At 40.0% G+C, this 20,328-nt stretch overlaps 2 protein-coding genes across 2 annotated transcripts in view; one reads left to right on the forward strand and one right to left on the reverse strand.

The window, feature by feature from the left end:
- Positions 1-912: 912 nt before the first annotated feature.
- sec61g (SEC61 translocon subunit gamma) lies at positions 913-10,548 on the forward strand. The gene is made up of 4 exons (XM_048615311.1): positions 913-1,046; positions 4,789-4,888; positions 6,450-6,552; positions 10,427-10,548. Exons 2-4 carry the CDS (start codon positions 4,795-4,797, stop codon positions 10,434-10,436), a joined length of 207 nt encoding a protein of 68 aa, XP_048471268.1. The 5' UTR covers positions 913-1,046; positions 4,789-4,794; the 3' UTR covers positions 10,437-10,548.
- Positions 10,542-20,328, reverse strand: part of tpk1 (thiamin pyrophosphokinase 1) — a 300,846-nt gene continuing 291,059 nt past the window's right edge. The window contains exon 10 of the mRNA XM_048608096.1: positions 10,542-10,744. Coding sequence (XP_048464053.1) covers positions 10,617-10,744 — 128 coding nt within the window. The 3' untranslated portion in view covers positions 10,542-10,616. The remainder of the gene's footprint in view (positions 10,745-20,328) is intronic.

A 20,328-nucleotide genomic window follows, 5' to 3' on the forward strand; every position in this document is an offset into this window, starting at 1 on the left:
GTTGACATGCAGGTGCAGCAGGCAGTGAGGAAAGCTAATGGTATGCTGGCCTTCATAGCAAAAGGATTTGAGTATCAGAGTAAGGATGTCTTGCTGCAGCTATACAGGGCTTTGGTGAGCCCACACCTTGAGTATTGTGCGCTGTTTTGGTCTCCCAGTTTGAGGAAGGACATTCTTACTATTGAGGGAGTCCAGCAAAGGTTCACCAGACTGATTCCTGAGATGGCAGGACTGACATATGAAAAAAGACTGGATTGACTGAGCTTGTATTCGCTGCAATTTAGAAGAATGAGGGGGGATCTCATTGAAACATATAAAATCCTGATGGGACTGGACAGGCTAGATGCAGGAAGAATATTCCCGATGTTAGGGAAGTACAGAACTAGAGGTCACAATCTAAGAATAAAGGGTAAGCCATTCAGGACTGAGATGAGGAAGAATTTCTTCACTCAGAGAATTATGGAATTCTCACCCACATAAAGCTGTTGGGGCCAGTTCATCAGATATATTCAAGAGGGACCTGAACGTGGCCTTGTAGCAAAAGGGGTCAAGGGGTATGGGGCGCAGGCGGGAATGGAATACTGAGATTGTACCATCAGCTATGATTGTATTGAATGGTGGTACGACCTCGAAGGGCCGAATAGCCTAATGCTGCACCTATTTTCTATATGTTTCTATGTTCCACCTTTACTATTGCTGAAATAAGCAGATTTTCCTAGCTAAGTTGTCCATATCTGTTTAGTTCATAACTAGTCACCCTGAAATCTATAAGACAGTTCTAGCACTCAGAGGTAAGCCAGAGTAAACAGGCAAGCCAGAGTAAAGAGGCGTGGCTTCCCCGTGATTGACACCAAGTGAACCCCGTCTGTGGCGTCATCGCGTCACGGGGCGGAAGTCTGCCGGCGTTCGGATGACGTTGTTTCCGGGTGTGGATTCCATACCGTCATCGCACATGCGCGGTCAGGTCTCTGTCCTAGTCTGCAACGTCAGCAGCAGAAAAGCCAGCAACTTCTGAGCGACAGAACGAGACAGAGACAGAGAAAGAGGTAAAACTCAGGGGAGAGCAATATATCTTATATAAGCATTACCCTGGGGAAATACTCAGGAGGACACAGTGAAAACGGGGAGAGACAGAGAGAGATACTTGGTTTGGGGGGGAGAGGAGGAATAGAGAGAGGGAAAGAGGTAATGGGGGAAGACAGGTATATCCGGGTGGAGAGGGGGGTAGCTGGGGGAGAGGTAAAGAGGTTCTGGGGAGGAGGAAGGGAGGGGATAGAGGGGTATTAGGGTAGGGAAGGAAAGGAAGGTGGTGGGGAAGGGGGTTGGGGAAAGTTTGGAAATAGGTTGTTGAGAGATGGGGTGGGAAAGGAGCGAGAAGGGTGAAGGGGAAAAGGAAGCAATGGAGAAAATAGATTCTGAGTATCATTTTCCAGTTCTGGCATGATACCAGAGGATTTGAGATCTCTGAACATAGTACCATTATTTAAAATTGGTGCAAAGTAAAGCCCAAATAATTATAGACCTGTCTAACCTTGGTAGGTAAACGGCTAGAATCATTAGTAAAAGATAGGATTTACTGTTACTTAGAGAGGCACAGATTATTCAGGTATAGTCAGCTTGGTTTTAAGGTGGATGGATGATGCTAATGCAATGGATGTTGTCTACATGGATTGTAGTAAGGCATTTCACATGGCAGACTGGTCGTAATATGAAAGCCCATGGGATACAGAGGGATGTGGTAGTTGAAAATTAGAGGTGTCATGAGGAAAAGCTTTTTCACCCAGAGGGTGATGGGTATCTACAATTTGCTGTCCAGTTTGTTGGTTGAGGCAGAAACCCCCAACTTTAGGAAAAAAAACTTGGATGTCCACCTCAAGCACTGTAACCTATAAAATTATGGACGAGCTGTTAGTAAGAGGAATGGATGGCTAGTTTATTCAGCCTGCACAGACATGATGTGTTGAATTGCCTGTTTCTGTGGTGTATCCTTTTCTATAGTCTAAGGAAGGATAAGTGAGGTTAAGAAAACAGGGAGGCTAGGTTGGGACAGGGAGTTATGTTATTAGGGGGCTGACAGGAAAGTGGTTTTAAAGTGATAATCTGATCACTGTGATTTAATTGAATGACATCATGTACAATTGGCTGAATGCACCACTCTTGTTTGCTATAGGAGATGCGGGCTAGATATGCAGAGGATGGATTGATGAGAAAGAGATAATTAAAGGCAAGGGAACAAAAACAGATCATTTTGAGGTTATACAGACATTGTCAAATTTAAGATAATTTGTCAACACATCAGGTTGAATATGGATAGAAATGGTCAAGATAACAACTTGTTACCTTTTAACAGAATGGAAGATATTGTAGATGCAAAACAGTTGAGTGAATATAGAGTTAAGGGAAAAGGGGGACAGAGAAATACTAAAATTGAAAAGTCTATGATAGTCAGCCCCAGATTCAGACAGCAGATGTGACTTATTTGATGTGCAATGCAAAAAGTGTTCATCTTGCCACAGTATTGAAAGTGAAGATCTGTCCAGTGGTGGTGTAAAGGACTGCAGAATATTGAAGAGGGAAGGTTTAAAGTATGCTTTAATTGTTGACAAGTAACTCCATAAGACAAAGGAGTTGAAGTAGGCTATTCAGTCCATGGAGTCTGCTCTGTTATTCAGTAAGATCATGGTCAATCTGCTAACAGTCAATTCCACTTTCCTGCTTTATCCCTATCAGCCTTGATTCTCTTACTGATTAAAAATCTGTCTATCTCGGCCTTGAATCTATTTAATATACACAGCCCTCTGCAGTGATGAATTTCATAAATTCACGGCTGACAGAAGAAATTCTCCACATCCTTGTCTTAAATCAGAAACCCCATATTCTGAGATTATGCCCTGGACTGTCCGACAAGGGAAACAACCTTTTTGCACCTACCTGTCCAGCCCCCTAAGAATCTTGTGTGTTTAAAATAGATCACCTCTTTTTCTTCTAAACTCCAATGAGTACAGGCCCAATCTACTGAACCTCTCTACTGCTGTCCCTCCATACCTGAGATCAGCCTAGTAAACCTTCTTTGTAAAGTCTTCAGTGCCAGTCTATCTTTCCTTAGACAAGGGGCCCAAAACTGCACAGTATTTCCAGCTATGGTCCGACTAGTGCTTTGTATAGTTATAGCAAAACCAGCAGACTTTTATACTCCATTCCCTTTGAAATAGAGGTCAACATTCCATTTGCCTTCCCTTTTATCTGTTGAATTTGTATGCTAGCTTTTAAAGATTTATGCATGAAGACTCCAAATCCTTCTGCATTGTAGCTTTCTCTATTTAAACAGTTTCAGGTCCTATATTCTTCTTGCATAACCTCACATTTTCCATCTGCCCATTTAACCTATCTATAGCCCTCTGCAGACTGAGTCATCCTCATATCACTTGCCTTCCCACCTACATTCACTTTCCTCATCCAAGTCATTAATATATATTGCACATAATTCTAAGTCTATTGAACTTGAACCTTAATGTTGAGTTTAATTGAAAGGTACAGTATTGTTCTTTCTATTGAATTGAAGTGATAAGCAAAATAGCTCAGAATCACACTTTTGCATTGTATAGTACTGTTTAGGAAAGCAGCCATTAAAAGTTATGTGTCTGGTAACGTGCTGGGGATGTTGGAGGGTGGTTTTGCTGATTGTGGAGACTGGTGAGAGGAGGAGCTGGGCCATGGTTCTGGAAGTGAGTATGTGGGAAAGTGGATGGATGTCATGAGGGTCCTATCAACCGTATCGGATATGAATTGTGGGTTAGGGGGAAAATGACATTTTGGAAATATGAGTATGACACAGATTTAATAGTGAGCCATAAACTTTGAGCAGAGTAGACCCTTTGTTACAATAGCCGTGAGCAGATATACCTAGTTGACTGTGGTTGTGGTCAATTTGTAATAGACATTGGTGGAAAACCTCTTTCCAGAAATAAAGATCAAGACGTTGAGGACAGAAAAGGTCAGAAATGGTATATGATGGTAAGCAAGAGTGAGAGCAGGATGCAGCACTGACTATCATCAATGTATTGGTAAAAGAGATCAGAGAGGGAATCAGAGTAAGATTAGATTTCAGGTAGCTTCTGTGTCCCAAAAAAAGGCAGACAAGAATTGTGTAGAAGATGCAAATTGCCACATCCTAACTTAAGGTGTTTGGCGTTCTTTTCCATTTTGGTTTTAGTGTAATTGCTTGCTCATTCACTCTTAATATCTTTATCACTGGTAAAATGCTTATGAGCTCTCACTTTGAATGTTCCAACTTGGATGGCACCAACTTTGCAGCAGCACAAGGTGCCGATTTGATTGTATGTGGCATATCAGGTTTAGCCGTCCTGCACATCAGTGTCAGCTTGGCTGCTCTGCCAAATTTGGATTAAATAGGAACAAAAACAAAGTTGCGGGAAAAGCTCAGCAGGTCTGGCAGCATCTGTGAAGGAGAAAACAGTTAACGTTTTGGGTCCGGACCCGAAACGTTAACTCTGTTTTCTCCTCCACACATGCTGCCAGACCTGCTGAGCTTTTCCAGCAACTTTGTTTTTGTTCCTGATTTACAGCATCTGCAGTTCTTCTGGTTTTTATTTGGATTAAGTAGGAATTCTTTCAAAATGAGCTGTTGGCCAAAATGCTCTCCAGGCTTTGTATTGTGATCCAGTTATAGCTCCTTGTACTTGATGCTTGTACTCTAAACAGTGTCTGAGCTGGTTATTTGTTGGAATCAATTGTCTCAAAAAGCTTTTTCATTTGCTCTCATTACAGGACACAATGGATCAAGTAATGCAGTTTGTGGAGCCCAGTCGTCAATTTGTAAAGGATTCAATCAGACTGGTGAAAAGATGTACAAAACCAGACAGAAAAGGTGCAGTACTGTTGAATTTTCTCAGCTGTGCACATTTGTCTTAAAAACTATAAAATATAATGCTGAGATTATGTAGAGTTAAGAGCATGAGGTTGTAATATTTCTAGATTATATGAACCTAACAAAGGAAGAGGAGTAGTGTGATCCTTTGAATCTGCTGTAACATTTAATAAAATGGTTGTTCTAGTCTTGCTGACACGGGTGTGAGCAGGTGCACAATAGGCTAGTTGTGCTAAGTATTTTTGTGAAATCATGGTCTTGTTATAAGTCATTTGAAATTTTAATGTGAATATTGTTTTGTACATTGAAATCGGAATCTTTATCATTGTATTGTCAATGTTGTGCCTTACCTATGGATCAATCATGTGTCTGCAAGGTAGAAAGCAGAGTTAAAAAAGCTTTTTCTGATCATTTTGGTTATATCAATTAAAATCATTAAGCTGTTTTTGCAACTATGGCGTTTTAATAATAACTAATCCATTTGCACCCTAAATAGAATGTAAAGGAAAACATGTATAGAGAGTGAGAGTATTTATGATATTCATATATTTACAAATATATTGCATTGGATCTAGGTGCTGAAAGCTACAGAATGTGATACTTACAAGTAATGCTGTCTGTGATTCTGTCTGCATAAATAAGCTGCATTTCAGGATGTTCAAAAATACTTTGGTGCACGATGCAAAACAGTTAGAATATAGTCAGAGGCTTGGAATTCTGAGGAGGGTAATTTTGTTTCCTGACGTCCCACCTGCCTGGACCAGTGAAGCCCCAAAAACACTCCAACTGGACATCATTCAGACAAAGCAGCCTGCTTGACTGGCATCCAATCCATCACCTTCAACATTTCTTTGATAACACCTTCCAAACCCTTAGCTTCTGCTACCGAGAAGGACAAGGGGAGCACATGCATGGGAACACCACCTAAAAGTTCCCCTCAAGTCACTCTGTATCTTGACTTGGAACTGTTCCTTCACAATAACTGGGTCAAAATCCTGAAACTTCCTAACAGCTCTGTGGTTATGCCTACAGACATGGACTACAGTGGTTCAAAGTGGCTCACCACTGCCAACACCTCAGGTGCAATTGGGGCTTGGCAGTACATGTGGTCCAGTGATGCCTACATCCTGTAGAAGAATACAACAAAATTCATTTCATTTGCCTGTAACGAATTCCATAACCTAAGGCATTTTTGGGCTCTGTTTTATTCTGATAGCATTCATACTCTGACTTAGAATGACTAAATCATAGTTTTCCAACTCACTCTTTGTTTAAACAAAAATTTAATTGGTTCTTCCTACAAGTTTGATATGCATAAAACAGTTTTGGAACTGAGTAAACAATTAATTGTCACAATCAGAAAAGGTTCCCATTTTATTAGCATTAATAACCTGGCTATCTGAAAGTACAATAAGTATGTATTTACATACGTAATTCATTAGAGTTGTTTCTCAACCATCGATATTCTTCTCCATGCAGTGGGCTATAGTATTTAATAACTTTTTGTCATGTGAAAATGAACTCAATTTTGAGAGATTCCTGTGTGGCTTCATTTTTACAGAATTTCAGAAGATTGCCATGGCAACAGCAATTGGATTTGCCATCATGGGATTCATCGGTTTCTTTGTAAAGCTCATTCACATCCCTATTAATAACATTATTGTGTAAGTATTCTGTTGTTTTGACTACTAGCTAATTTCTGTATTTTAAAAAAAGTGCACTCAATTAATGTAGAACGTTCTCAGTACCTCAGGTTTATGTTTGTGAAAGTTTTGAGGGTAGTGGATAGAGAAACTAGATGGTCACATATTGTAACATGGGAGAGAATATTTTTGTTTGACTTCAGTGGCTTTGCAGGTGCAGTAAACTATCCAGTGCAACTTGTGATTCTGCTTGGTGAGACACTTTGATGCAGCTGAAGATGTGTATCTCAAAAATTTGAAACGGTTATGCAATTAGATAAGTTAAATGAAACATTAAATACTTGGTTGTAAAATGTGTGCAAAAGTGTTATCTGTGAAATATTCTGTGCAGACACATTGACCAGTTTATTACTCAAAAAATATGTTTACCCAGGTGCTCTTACTGTATGAGTCAAATAAAGGACTGCAGTTCAAACTTGTTTTTTTAATTAAAACACTTGCAAGTTAAAGAAAACAACTCTTACACAAATTAGGTTTTCCCAAACTAGGCCGATTGCCTGAAAAGCACGTGCACTTGATTGGGATGCTGGATTCAATTCACTGAGCTCCATTGACAGGGTACTCAGGGTCCTCTTAGTATGAAGTTGGGTCTCACATGGAGTCTTCGGCTGAGTCTTCGCTGGCCTAAAGGCCACCAGGTGTCTCTTCTGATTCCCCACCTTTCTGAACCATTCTGGAATGTTCTCTGATTTCAGCCAAAGGGGTTACTGGACAGGAGTCACAATGCCTAATAAGGTTAGGTTAGGTCATCCTAGATGTACTCATCCCCTTTCCAAGATATGATTAGTCCGTGGTGCCAAGGGGTCTGGCTGAAACTGTTGAATACACAAACATATTGTCTCTCCAAACACAATTGTTCTGGCTGAGTACCTCTTAATGAGTTTCGGGTTACAACAACTCTACCAATGTTCAGTATGCCATACAGCTCTGGGCTGATCCTTGTTTGCTTTTGATCTGTGATAATGTTGACCTCTTTGAATTCCATTAAGCCTCGCTGGCTGAAACTGTTAAGCCAATTTTATCTTAGGCCATTGGCCACGGTGTCTTTTGCAGTGCCGAGATAATATGTTGAAGAAGATTTTACAAGAAATGAGAGATTGTCAGAGCAGCAGAATAAAAATACCAAGATTTTAGAATTTATAGGCCAGTTCATAATTTTTGGTTTGGCGACTACTGTAAAACAACATAACTACCTGCACCATAAAACATGCCAATAGATCAGTAACACTGATGACTAGAGTATAGTTTAGTAAATACTGATTACTACTTGAGAACAAACTGAGAAAATGAAATAGCGATTAGTGAAAAGTAAACTTAGAGCAGAAAATAGAAATCATAAGTGTATAAATGTTTGAAATTTATGTAAAAATGACTTTTTTAATATTGCATGCTATAATGAAAACATGGATAGTTGAGCTCGTTTGTTTTTATGAATCTGTCTTGCATTCTCTATTGCTTCAATTCTCCCTGTAGTGTACAGATTAAATTTGTAGACAGAACTCTACGTACTTAGCAAAGTTCTGTCAAGATTCATCATTAAAATCTCAATTTACATGTCCAATGCCTTTGGCTAGACAGTGAAGTATTTAATCAGCTTTTTTTATGGCCTAATCCATTTAGGGGTTCTTTGTAATGTCGTGTGAAACTCAAACCTCTTTTTCCATATTTCCCAGCCTTGTCCTTTTCAAGTATGATTAATTTTACCAGAATGTATCATGTCATTAATATTGATTTCATCTGCTACATTCTCCAATGGTCTGTAATGTCACTGAGATCTCCAAATTTCAACTCTATCTATTATTGTGCACATGAACAGCAATAAGGACAGAACTAGACAATGCTGTTTACTCTTATGTTTTCCTTCTAATTTCATGTGTTGCCACTTCTTATCTAATTCTATACTCCTTGCTCTTACCTACTATTTTCCTGTGGTACCTGCTAAAGCAATAATGAAAATGCTTTTAAAATCTCTGCATTTCTTCTATCCGCTATATATGTTACCTCAAAGTATTTCTCTTGCGGTGAAAGTTGTTTGAACAAAGGACAATATAACACAGGAATAGGTGCTTCAACCCTCCAAGCCCGCACCGACACATTTTGTCCTTCCATAATAAAACTATCTGTAATCCCTTCCTATTCATGTATTTGTCCGGGTGCTTCTTGAATGCTGCTATTGTGTCTGTTTCCACCACCACCTCTGGAAGGGCATTCCAGGCATTCACCACCCTTTGTGTGGAAAAACTTGCCTTGCACATCTCTTTTAAACCTTAGCCCCATCCCCTGCACTTTGAACCTTTGTCCCCTAATAATTGACCCCTCCATCCTGAGGAAAAAGCCTCATACTTTCCACTCAATCCATGCCATTCACAATGTTACAGACATCAATCAGGTTGCCCCTTACCCTCCTGCATTCCAATGAAAATAAACCCAGATTCCAAACCTTTCTTCGTAGCTAAAATACTCCATATTAGGCAACATTCTGGTAAACCTTCTCTGTACCCTATCCAAAGCATCCACATCCTTCTGGTAGTGTGATGACCAGAACTGTGTGCAATGTTCCAAGTTTTGTAAAGTTCTATAAAGCTGCAGCATAACTTGCCTATCCTTATACTGAATCACCTTCCAATGAAGGCAAGCATGCCATAGGCCTTTTTTACTACCTGTGCTGCCACCTTCAGTGATCCATGGATCTGCACACTCGGATCCCTCTGCATATCAGCACTCCCAAGGGTTCTGCCTTTCACTATACTTTCCAGCTGTACTTGACCTTCTATAATGTACCACCTCATATTTATCCAGATTAAACTCCATTTGCCTTTTTTTTTTGCCCATGCCTTCTGCTGTATCCTCTGACAATCCACCTCACTGTCCACAAACTTAGTAATTAACCAGCCATGTTTTCCTCAATCAATCATGTCAACCATGAACAGTCGAGGTCCCAGCATTGATTCCTATGGGACACTACTAGTCACAACCTTCCATTCCGAAAAGCATCCTTCTGCCGCTACCCTCTGTCTCCTATGACTAAGCCGGTTCTGTGTCCATTTGACAGCTCACCCCTGAAACCATGTGACTTCACCCCAGACAACAGTCTGCTTCTCACTTTGTTCATTTCAACGTTTCTAAATTTCTTAATGAAAAGCGTTCTCAAATCTTTCCTACAGCTGTCAAAATAACTGAGGTGTGACTGCAAGAGTCACATTGATTTTCATTAGCACCATGAAATCTAGTTCTTAAAAGTTTAATTTCATCCATTCTGAATTTGCCTTCATTCCCAATAGCATCCCGTTGTGTAAGCTGTGAAGTGGGTTTGAGGATCTCCAATTATCCTTTATGAACCAGTTTCCTCCTCCTCTGTCTTACGTTCGACATCTTATTTTATGGATGTATTTGCAGAGCACCTTTTCTGTTTTGATTACATACTCTTCTTCAGTCTTGCTTGTTTCTCATTTCCTTGACTTTTGATAGTGTCCTGAAACTTGAAGCAGTCTTTTAAAACACCACTTGTTCTGTCCTCTTTGTTTGTTTGTTTTTCAGTACTTTTTAAAATTAATCCAATTTTGATCCATTGCCTAATTTATACTTGTCTCATTATAAAGTAAATGTGTAAAACTGCAATTCCCATTTTAATTGGTTTTTGTAGACATGTGGAATTGTATTTTACCATTACCCAAGGGTTAACTAGAAAAAATTTGAATGTTCTGGTTTTGTCAATTTTCATAGCTCATATTATCAAGATGATGGAAAAGTTGTACTTGCAATGCATAGGATGGACTGTCGAGTAAACAAGAAAATGGAGGATAATTAACTAATATAAGTTTAAATCTTTTTCCAGTGGTGGTTAGGACGTCATCTGGTCTAATGCAAGTCGGGTAAGGAATGAAGATGAGAGGACGCCATGGAATATTTCTTATATTTTGTGCTGTTATGAATCAATAAAAATCATTTTGAAATATATAAATCTGACTTTTATTTCTTCCCTTGTGTTGACTCCTGTTACATTCTTTCATCTAAAGGCACAAACATTAGCTGAGGTATCTCTTTATTCCCATTGTCCACAGCAGAGGCTGATCTGTTTCTACTGTCACAGTTCCACTTCCATCGTAAGTATTGGAGGTGCTGACCAGCTTCCCAAACTGGAGTACTTGATTAGCTGTGAAAGAGAATGTTGGTAGGACATGAATAACGAGAATAATAATGTGATAAAGGATAATTTAAGCCCTGCAGTGGCAGCTGTAGGTTTTCTTGCTGAGGATATTATCATGCATAGGCAGTTTCTAACCTCTATGAGCAAGCTTCTTTATGTAGAAATAAAGGATATGGAAAGCGTCGCCAAAATTCCTCCCTAAGCAAGAGGTGCTAGCAATAAGCAGGTCGTGGTACAGTAACCACCACACAAATGTAGTGGATCTCTACCAGATGTCAACTAGCATTATTTTTGGTGGTTGAGAAGACTGAGGAAAACACTTCAAAGATCACCACTGGCTAACAGCCAATCAAGAATTCATATTGATACAGGACTTTAAAGAAAACCCTTAACACCTCTCTGAATTCCTGTAGACTCTACTGGAACACCCTACAACCTGAGAACAGTTGTGCTGCTTATTTGACAACAAACATAACTAACTACAACCTGGTGATTGACCTTTTTGAGTAGTGAAGTCCAGTTTCAATCTTCCGCTAAAAATCTGGATATGGTGACTTCACAAGTGGAACACTATCTCAACTGCTCAGACATTGAATTATTTGATGTCTGACTGCAGCAAGAGCTGAATAACATTAGGATTCAGGGTGATGAGTGCATTGCTTATGCCAGGAAATGATCATGTATAATGAGAGAATCTGGCCATCTCCCCTTAGACAGTGTGACATTAGTATTGTTAAATTCTCCTACTATCAACATCTTTAGAGTTACCATTCACCAGAAACTGGAATGAACAAGTTTTATAAATGCTGGTCAGAGGCTGGGAATTCTGTGGTGAGTAACTCATTCATATGATGGAATACTTGCCACTCGCTTGGCTGAGCTACAACGACACTCGAGGCTTGACATCATCCAGGACAAAGCAGCCTGTTGGACCCTCCCACCCCACCCCACCCCACCCCACCCCACAACCATCCAGCACTTTCAGCATTGATTCCACCACTGACCGACAAAATGCACTGCAGTAACTCACCAAAGCCCCCTCAAAATCACCTTCTAAACCCATGGCTCCTACCACCAAGAAAAACAAGGATAGCAAATGCACAGCAACACCACCGCCTACAAGATTGCCTCCCAGCTGATACAGCTTCCTGATTTGGAACTATACCACAGTTCTTCACTGTTTGGGTCAAAACCTTTGAACTCCCTTCCTAATAGACTTGTGGGTGTACCTACACCACATGGATTGCAGTGGTTCAGGAAGGTTGTTCACCACTACCTTCTCCAGAGCAATTGGGTATTGGCAATAACATGCTGGACTAGCCACTAATGATGAACAGCTCATGACTGTGGCCATCCGCGTCACAGACCATTGTCCACTTACCGAACTTCTATCCTGGAAAACCCGTTTCTGACAGCATCACTTGAATGAATTATTAACGTCAATATTAAACTCTTACCCAGCCATACAAGCAAAATAAACTCTGTCACTTTGAAGTATTCTTCTGAAACCCATGAAGGTCAAACAGTGTTTCACATGTTCCTGAAACTGAATTTACTATTTCAGTTCTGCTTAAGCTTTTCCTTCTCCTTGAACCTGCTGACACTTTGTAGGAAAACGGTAACAGGGATAAGTTGTTCTGGCTCCATTTTTAAATATCCATTATTCATAGTATTGACAGAGCAGCTGACCACTTAGCTTTCATGTAAGTAGGACTGAAAAGCAATTGAGGATTTATTACACATATGAGAATCTGTTACATTTCTGCCAGGAGATGGTGCTATCAGGTAGTGTAACAACATTTTGCAAATTGGTTTTGTGTAGTGCAGCAAAAACATGAATAGCTAAATATTGAATCGCTTGAGTGTATTAAGAGGAGCCTTACAGGATGTGTTCTAGTGATGCAAAGCTAAGTGAGAATCTAGCTGATTAGGACATTAGAAACTACAAAAGGATATAGATTGGTTAACTGACAACACAGTGTGGAGCTGGAGGAACACAGCAGGCTAGGCAGCATCAGAGGAGCAGGAAAGTTGATGTTTCACGTCGCGACCCTTCTTCAGAAATTGTCTCTGACTCCAGCATCTGCAGTTCTTACTATCTTAGATTGGTTAATTGACTGGGCAAGACAGTGGCAGATGCAGTTTAATATGTGATGTTATACAGTTTATTCAGAAGAATGGAAAAGCCATTTTTTTTAAGGTGAGAGGCTAGTCAATGCTGGTATTCAGAAAGTACATACTGGTTTATTTGAAGTCACATGCTTTAGGAGCACTGCCCCTCCGTCACCTTACGGAACAAGTGAACCAAAACTGCAAATATGCAATGCCATCTACTTAAGATATGTTTAACATTTCATGGTGGACGATAAGGAGAAGCAAACACCACAAATTGACCTGATCCTGACCTTGTATATTTTGCATTGTGATCCTGACTTCTGTTCCCCTTCCTCAGACAGATGCTACTAAGGCAGATTTCCCTAGTTGAGATCAAGTAACTCAGCACTTAGTTCTCTGTTCTAGAATTTCCTTCAATGATGAGATCAGTGATGTATGCCAAAACATTTCAGCACTCTTCATTGTTGTGGGTTTCCTTAACATTTCCAGGATTGGAATTGGAATACACTGCAGCAAATCAGAGGCAGTGTAGTCGATGATTTTTGAAAACTGCGCACAGTAGTTTGTTTTTGTTCATTTCTGCTCACAGCTCAGCAGAAACGAACAAGAGTTTTAGGAAATAGATCTGTATGCCTGAGGAGGTTTCAAAAAACATGAAAGAGAAGATTATTTAAGAAAAAAAAATGATTTCCAAATTCTTGTTCTTCTGTTTAGAAATGCATAATCTTTGTAAAAATTTGGCAAAACTATAATGATTTATTCAACACTGTGGCATACTAGTATGTTTTATTCTAATGAGATTTTCTTTCCTCCTGACATGTTTCTTATTGGTTTGCTAAACATTTCCCTGCATTCTGTAACTTTAAGTGATTAAAATAACTGCAAGAACCTTTACAAATGGAGTATTTTTGTCTAATATAATAAGAAGCCTCATCCCCATGTAATCTTATAAAACCTATTCACAAAAAGTCACATTTAATGGACTTTAGAAGATCTGAGTATCTTTAGAGAGGAAGATCAACAAATTGTACATTTAAAAGGTTGTATGGACAAAGAAAATAATTTCAAACTATATTGAGATCTATCAAAGAAAATACCCCAAGGTTTATTTATTCTTCTATTCCTGAGGAGTTACTAACTAGACAGAAGGATGATTCTGGTGGAAAAGAAGTAAGGGTGAAGTCACCATTTTTCTGTCAGACCAATGGGCTAATCTCTCATTAGACAGATATCTGGTGATGAATTTAACCCGAGGGTCACCGTGCCTCAGGCAAGGAAAATTTGAGAAGGATGGTCCTTCTTAGTAACCTGAGCTGGTGCAAGAGTTGAACCCAAGCTTTTGGCATCACTCTATATTGCAAAACAGCTGTCCAGCCAACTGATCTAAATGATCCCCAACTTTCTTAAGCAAACAGCTGCCAACGCAATTAACAAAAATAATATGAAATCTAAGCCTAAACAAGGGTGAAACAAAAGTTCAATTCAAGTACTATTGCTAGAGGAATGGAGTTTAAAAACAGGGAGGCTATGCTGCAGCTGTATAGGGTCCTGGTGAGGCCACACCTGGAGTACTGTGTGCAGTTTTGGTCTCCTCACTTGAGGAGAGATATACTAGCACTGGAGGGGGTGCACAGGAGATTCCAGAGTTGAGAGGGTTGGATTATGAGGAGACATTGAGTAGACTGGGCTTGTACTCCTTGGAATTCAGAAGAATGAGGGGAGATCTTATAGAAACATTTAAGATTATGAAGGGAATAGATAAGGTGGAGGCAGGGAGGTTGTTTCTGCTAGCAGGTGAAACTAGGACTAGAGGGCATCGCCTCAAAATAAAGGGAAGCAGATGTAGGACTGAGGTCAGGAGGAACTTCTTCACCCAAAGGGTTGTGAATCTGTGGAATTCCCTGCCCAGTGAAGCGGTTGAAGCTACCTCGCTGAATGTTTTTAAGGCAAGGCAAGGTGAGTGGGTGGATAAATGGAGCTGAGTCTCAAAAAGATCAGCCATGATCTTATTAAATGGCGGGGCAGGCTCGAGGGGCCAGATGGCCTACTCCTGCTCCTAGTTCTTATGTACTTTTCATGAACAGTAACTGTGAAATAATATATTAACAAAGCATTAGGGCTGATCTCAACTTATTGGTAATGCCCTGCCATTGTGTGTGATGCATAAAACAGACGGTTACTTTTGGACAATAAAGTTGCAAATAACTCAATTTATACTGCAATATTTAAAAACTTAATATTCCCCTCTGTGGGACTGCTAAGTTAACTATTGGTGGTGACCTATATGCCTTTCATGTTTATAAATCACATACGCTAATTATTCACTGCAGATCAGGGAGATCTCAATTTAAATGTTATTCAGAAAAGAAAATTACTCAGAACAATAATCTGCTTAATATTGTTAGATTTCAGAATAATTATGTTTTATATTGCATGTTATGTTCCAGCTGAGTTTCAGAAAATGAAACAAAGCTTTTTTTCCTCTGCAAACCAGACACATAAAACAATAGTTTGCCATAATAATTTAGTGGTCTGTTAAATGCATGTTAATTCTGGAAATTCACAACTGCTATTCATTTTATTGGGGAGATTGGAGCTACGGTAACAAGTCAAGGAAATATTCAAGGGAAATTAAAAAAAATTAGTATAACTTAGTGCTGCCATGATTTCTTGAGGAACCTCTGCATTGGAATAATGATGTAAATTTGCTGTATGTATAATTTTATAATATAAGCTTACAGAAAATTTCAAACCTTGATCTTGAACTGTCTGGATCAAACCCTACACTCCACAAATGTCAAATATTTACTTGGGAAAGCCCGATTTGCCAACTGTGAATGGAATAAATTGAGAGTGCTTTGAGGATTGTTATGATTGTGAAACATTTTCCTCGGCATCAGGATCAATGCCAAACAAAAATGATCTACAGATACAAACAGTGAATCTCAGGTCATGCTGATTGGAGACACGGCCTGCAGATCACAGACCTTAGTGCAAACACAACCATCTGTCAATGTCTGATGCATAGAACAACAAGGAGCAGAAAGAACATTTTCCTTCTGTTGAGTTGATTATCTCTCCAACTCTTCATAAGCCTTTTAAAAACACATAAATGTTCAACAATCTTGTTTGCTTGCACCCATGAGACCGTGATGCAGATTTAAATATCCAATGTGTTGTCTTCTCAGAACTATTTATCCCTAGGTAAATGTGGTTGTTTCAGAGACGGAGATAGCAAGAACTGCAGATGCTGGAGCCAGAGTCAATAAGGTGTGGAGTAGGAGGAACACAGCAGGTCAGGCAGCATCAGAGGAACAGTGGAGTCGATGCTACGGGTCAGGACCCTTCATCAGGATTGGAGTTGACTCTCCTGCTCCCCTGATACTGCCTGACCTGCTGTGCTCCTCCAGCTCCACACCATATTGACTGTGTTTCAGAGATACTAGTTTGTACTGGCCTTCCAAATTTCACAATTGATTCATTGCTCTGATATTCTTATGTAGTTTGTGGTGATGGTGCAATCTACGACAACTATTTTGGTTATTTGACTGTGAAACCAAAAATTCAAAACATCACCACATCAGATTTTCCAGTGAGTGGCAATCTCACGCAGATTCTTTTTCTAGTGAAGGAAGGGAGTTCTGCATTTCCAAGAGGGAATTCCACTCCGGTCTCCTTCAGAGTACTTCCATTCTGACATTTCCTTTGGAGCAAAGAACTGCCAAAGGAAGAAAAACCATGTCTGTTTTCACGGCAGTCAGCAGCCACAATCTGAAACTTAAAGGTCCTGACAGCCACATTGACAGCTGCTGTCAAAGGGAAACTTCCTCAGGTAAGTGAGATGTTAGGGTGTTGGCAGAAGGTAGGTTGTAGGGATAGGGTGCCAGCTGTGGAGGGGCTAGCAGTTCTAGGTGGTAGGATGCCAGCCAGATGGGTAGGGGGTTGGGTGCCAGCTGGGATGGGGTTAGGGTTCAAGGTGGCAAAGGGACAGGCAAGAGTAAGTTGGGGTAGGCAGGAGGAATCAGAATTGGTGGGGAATGGGGAAGGCAAGTGTAGGGTCTGAGGGTTTGGATCCAACAACAGGGTGGAGGGGGGTGGGAGGTGGTGCATGAGGTAAGTATGGGGTCTGTTTGATAATACTGAGGAGTTACACTATGTATTGGATAGTCTAACTCAATTTCACCTGAATCTTCTGAAGTCTCTGACATTTATAGGGACTTTCACAGGGTTCCAGGAATGGTGTAATTGCCCAGCAGAAAATTCAGTTTCCCAGGCAACTTTTTGTGCTCTGAAGCAACGTGCTCCAATGGGATTCCACAGCAATTCCCATCTCTACTGGAATAAAGACTGTCTGGTCAGTCACTTGCTTTAAACTCCCAGAAAAGAAATTCAGTGGAAACTACTTTGACAGGTTGGCTAATTCATATCCGTAGTAACTTGTTTTCTAATAACTGGCTGACATAGATTATGACCATAAACCTATTATTGCTGGGTAAAATGAAAGTAATTGGCCCCATTTTTATAAAATTTCTCTTCAGCATTTTGAAATTTTTTCACACTTTGCTGCCAAGATAAGCATTTGTTACTCATTTCGGATTCAAGTTAAGAGTCAACCACATTACTGGGGGTCTGGAGTCACATGTAGGCTAGATCAGGTAAGGATGGCAAATTTCCTTCCCAAAAGGGCATTAGTGAATCAGATGGGTTTTTATGACAATCAATGGCAGTTATCCTGGTCTCTATTACTGTACTAATTCGAGATTTGACTGAACTAAATTTAAATTCCACTAACTACTGCGATGAGATTTGAACTCATGTTCTGAGACCATCACCATGTCTGGGTTACTAGTCTAGTGACATTACCATTGAGGTGCCATCTCCTGTATTCTTTAAACATCACTGTGTGGAGTCTAGAGCACAAGGTATGTGAAGTAATCATGCAGAGCAGACAAATTGACAGACAGCCAATGTTAGTAAAACTGAAGTGGCAAAGTAGCTTTTTTGTAGGCTGACATAATTTAATGCTACTGTACAACACTGCAACATTTCTGTGAGGAAATAAAAATAGAAATACTGGGGATATTGCAGCTGCACGTTAGCAGATCCAATTGTGTCAGTAATTAAATGGGTACTTTGATTCAGTCACTTGCTTTAAACTCCCAGAAAAGAAATTCAATGGAAGCTATTTTGACAGGTTGTCTGATTCACCACCAGTAGTACCGTGTTTTCTAATAACTGGCTGACACAGATTATGACCCTAAACCTAATATTGCTGGGTAAAATGACAGTAACTCTGATTGGTTGCCCCGGCTAGTTGTTGCATTATACTCTAAGTAGGTTGGATATTCCTATAATTTCCATATATTTAAGGGAATAACTGAAAATATTCTTTAAATTAAAATAATGAAATGTTAACTGTTCTAGATAAATTCTCAAGTATGATGACCTTTTAAACACAAAGAGAAACAGATATTACAATTAATTACATCCAGTTTCTCGTGGCAAACATTTGCAGTCATACATTATCTGAAAAAAATTCCAAATCAGCAGTATATTTAAATATGTGGTAACTCAGATTGATACAGTAATACATAAACAAACGAGAACCAACCTCTTCTCCCTCTTCAGCTGAAAATTAAAAAGTAGCAGAGGAACAATATTCCTGTAAATCTACTTACTAACAACAAGATGTAATGGACACCTTGCTTCCAAAAAGGGCCAACCTCTTGCTCACCAAGTATTGATTTGTGTACTGGCAGCAATGTGACAAAGTTTTAGAACAAATCATATTGGAAATAAGTGAATGATTGACATCTTTTCTGCTGTTTGTGAGAACTCTTAGTCTCAACTGAAAGATAATTGGCTTTTTAAAATTTCTCTGAAGGATTCAAATAGCATGACTCTTTGTTGCACTACTAAGTTTTCAAGGAAGAAAGACCATTTCCTTTACGATTTGCAAGACATCTCTTTGGACAATCTGAAAGTGTACTACCTGCAACTTCAGCAGAGTAGAAGATGATCCCAAATCTAATTCAGAATAGCTGAACTGCAACAAACAATCTCATATTGTAACAATCAAAGTGTTTTGAACCTCTTCCCTTCAAAACCTCCTTGTGTAGAAAATCGGTAACAAGTCTTGACATCTGATACTGAATCAAAATGCAGTACAAATTAAGGGACAGACTGATGACTTGATTTTAGAATTCCAGGTTCACATTATGGTATGTTATTTTCATACAAAGCCAACTCCGTATAAAGTGCACATGAATGCACAGTGAAGCAACATTTCACTGTGCATCTGGTTGTTTTCGCTGCTACCACTGTGCACCTCAAAATGCACCACTGACACTCTTCAACTGACAAGTGGTAAATGTGCACAGCCAACAGCACAAGCAACTTCTTGGCTGTCTCTGTAGACAGTATTCAATACCTGTACAGATTTGGTACTTGTTTAGATTTGTTTTATTATTTCACAAGATCTTGGTGTGGTTGGCATTTATTGGCAATGCCTAACCGCCCCTTGAGAACGTGTTAGTGAGGTACCTTCTTGAACCAGTGCAATCCATGGGGCGGAGGGTTGGAAGGGAGTTTGATTCAGTGACTATGAAGGAATAGCAATACATTTCCAAGTCAAATTGGTGTTTGAGTTGAAAGGGGAATTACAGGTGATTGAATCCCCACGCATCTGCTGCCTTTGTCCTGCTAAGTGCTGGAGATTGCAGGTTTGGAAAGTGTGGTTGAAGGAGCCTGGGGTGAGTTGTTGCAGTGGATCTGGTAGATGGTACAATAATATAAAAGAAAGGACTGGGAATGCTGGAAATCTGAAACAAAGACAGAAATTACTGGAGAAACTCAGCAGATCTGGCAGCATCCGCGGACAGGAAGCAGAGTTAATGCTGTGAATCTGAAGAAGGGTCACTGGATTTGAAACATTTACTCTGTTTCCCTCCTTAGATGCTGCCAGACCTGCTGAGTTCCTCCAACAATTTCTGTTTTTGTTGTAGGTGGTACCCACTGCTGCCGCTTTGCGTTGGTGGTGAATTTTGAAGGTGGTGAAAGGGTGCCAATTGTGTCCTGGATGGTGTCGAGCTTCCTGTCGGAGCTGTACCGATCCAAGTAAGCAGTATTCCAAGATACTTCTGACTTGTGGTTTGTAGATGGGATCAACTTTTAGAACATAAAACATAGAACAGTACAGCACAGTACAGGCCCTTCGGCCCATGATGTTGTGCCAAACTTTTACCCTAATCCTAAAGTCCATCTAACTTCCACCCCTACTTTATACTATCATCCATACGCCTATCTAATAGCTGCTTAAATGCCCCTAATGAGGCCGACTCCACTACCCTCTCCGGTAAAGCATTCCACGCCCCTACCCCTCTCTGAGTAAAGAACCTACCTCTGACGTTTCCGCTATATCTACCTCCACTCACTTTAAGACTATGCCCCCTCGTACTAGCTACCTCCACCCGAGG

This window comes from Rhincodon typus, chromosome 2 (assembly GCF_021869965.1).
Source record: "Rhincodon typus isolate 14 chromosome 2, sRhiTyp1.1, whole genome shotgun sequence".
Classification (NCBI taxonomy): Eukaryota; Metazoa; Chordata; class Chondrichthyes; order Orectolobiformes; family Rhincodontidae; genus Rhincodon; species Rhincodon typus.

Excerpts from the sequence above, each read along its gene's own strand:
- sec61g (XM_048615311.1), top strand. The coding sequence starts at position 4,795 with ATGGATCAAGTAATGCAGTTTGTGGAGCCCAGTCGTCAATTTGTAAAG. Across the intron at positions 4,889-6,449 it reads TACAAAACCAGACAGAAAAG|AATTTCAGAAGATTGCCATG; the intron begins GTGCAGTACTGT and ends TCATTTTTACAG.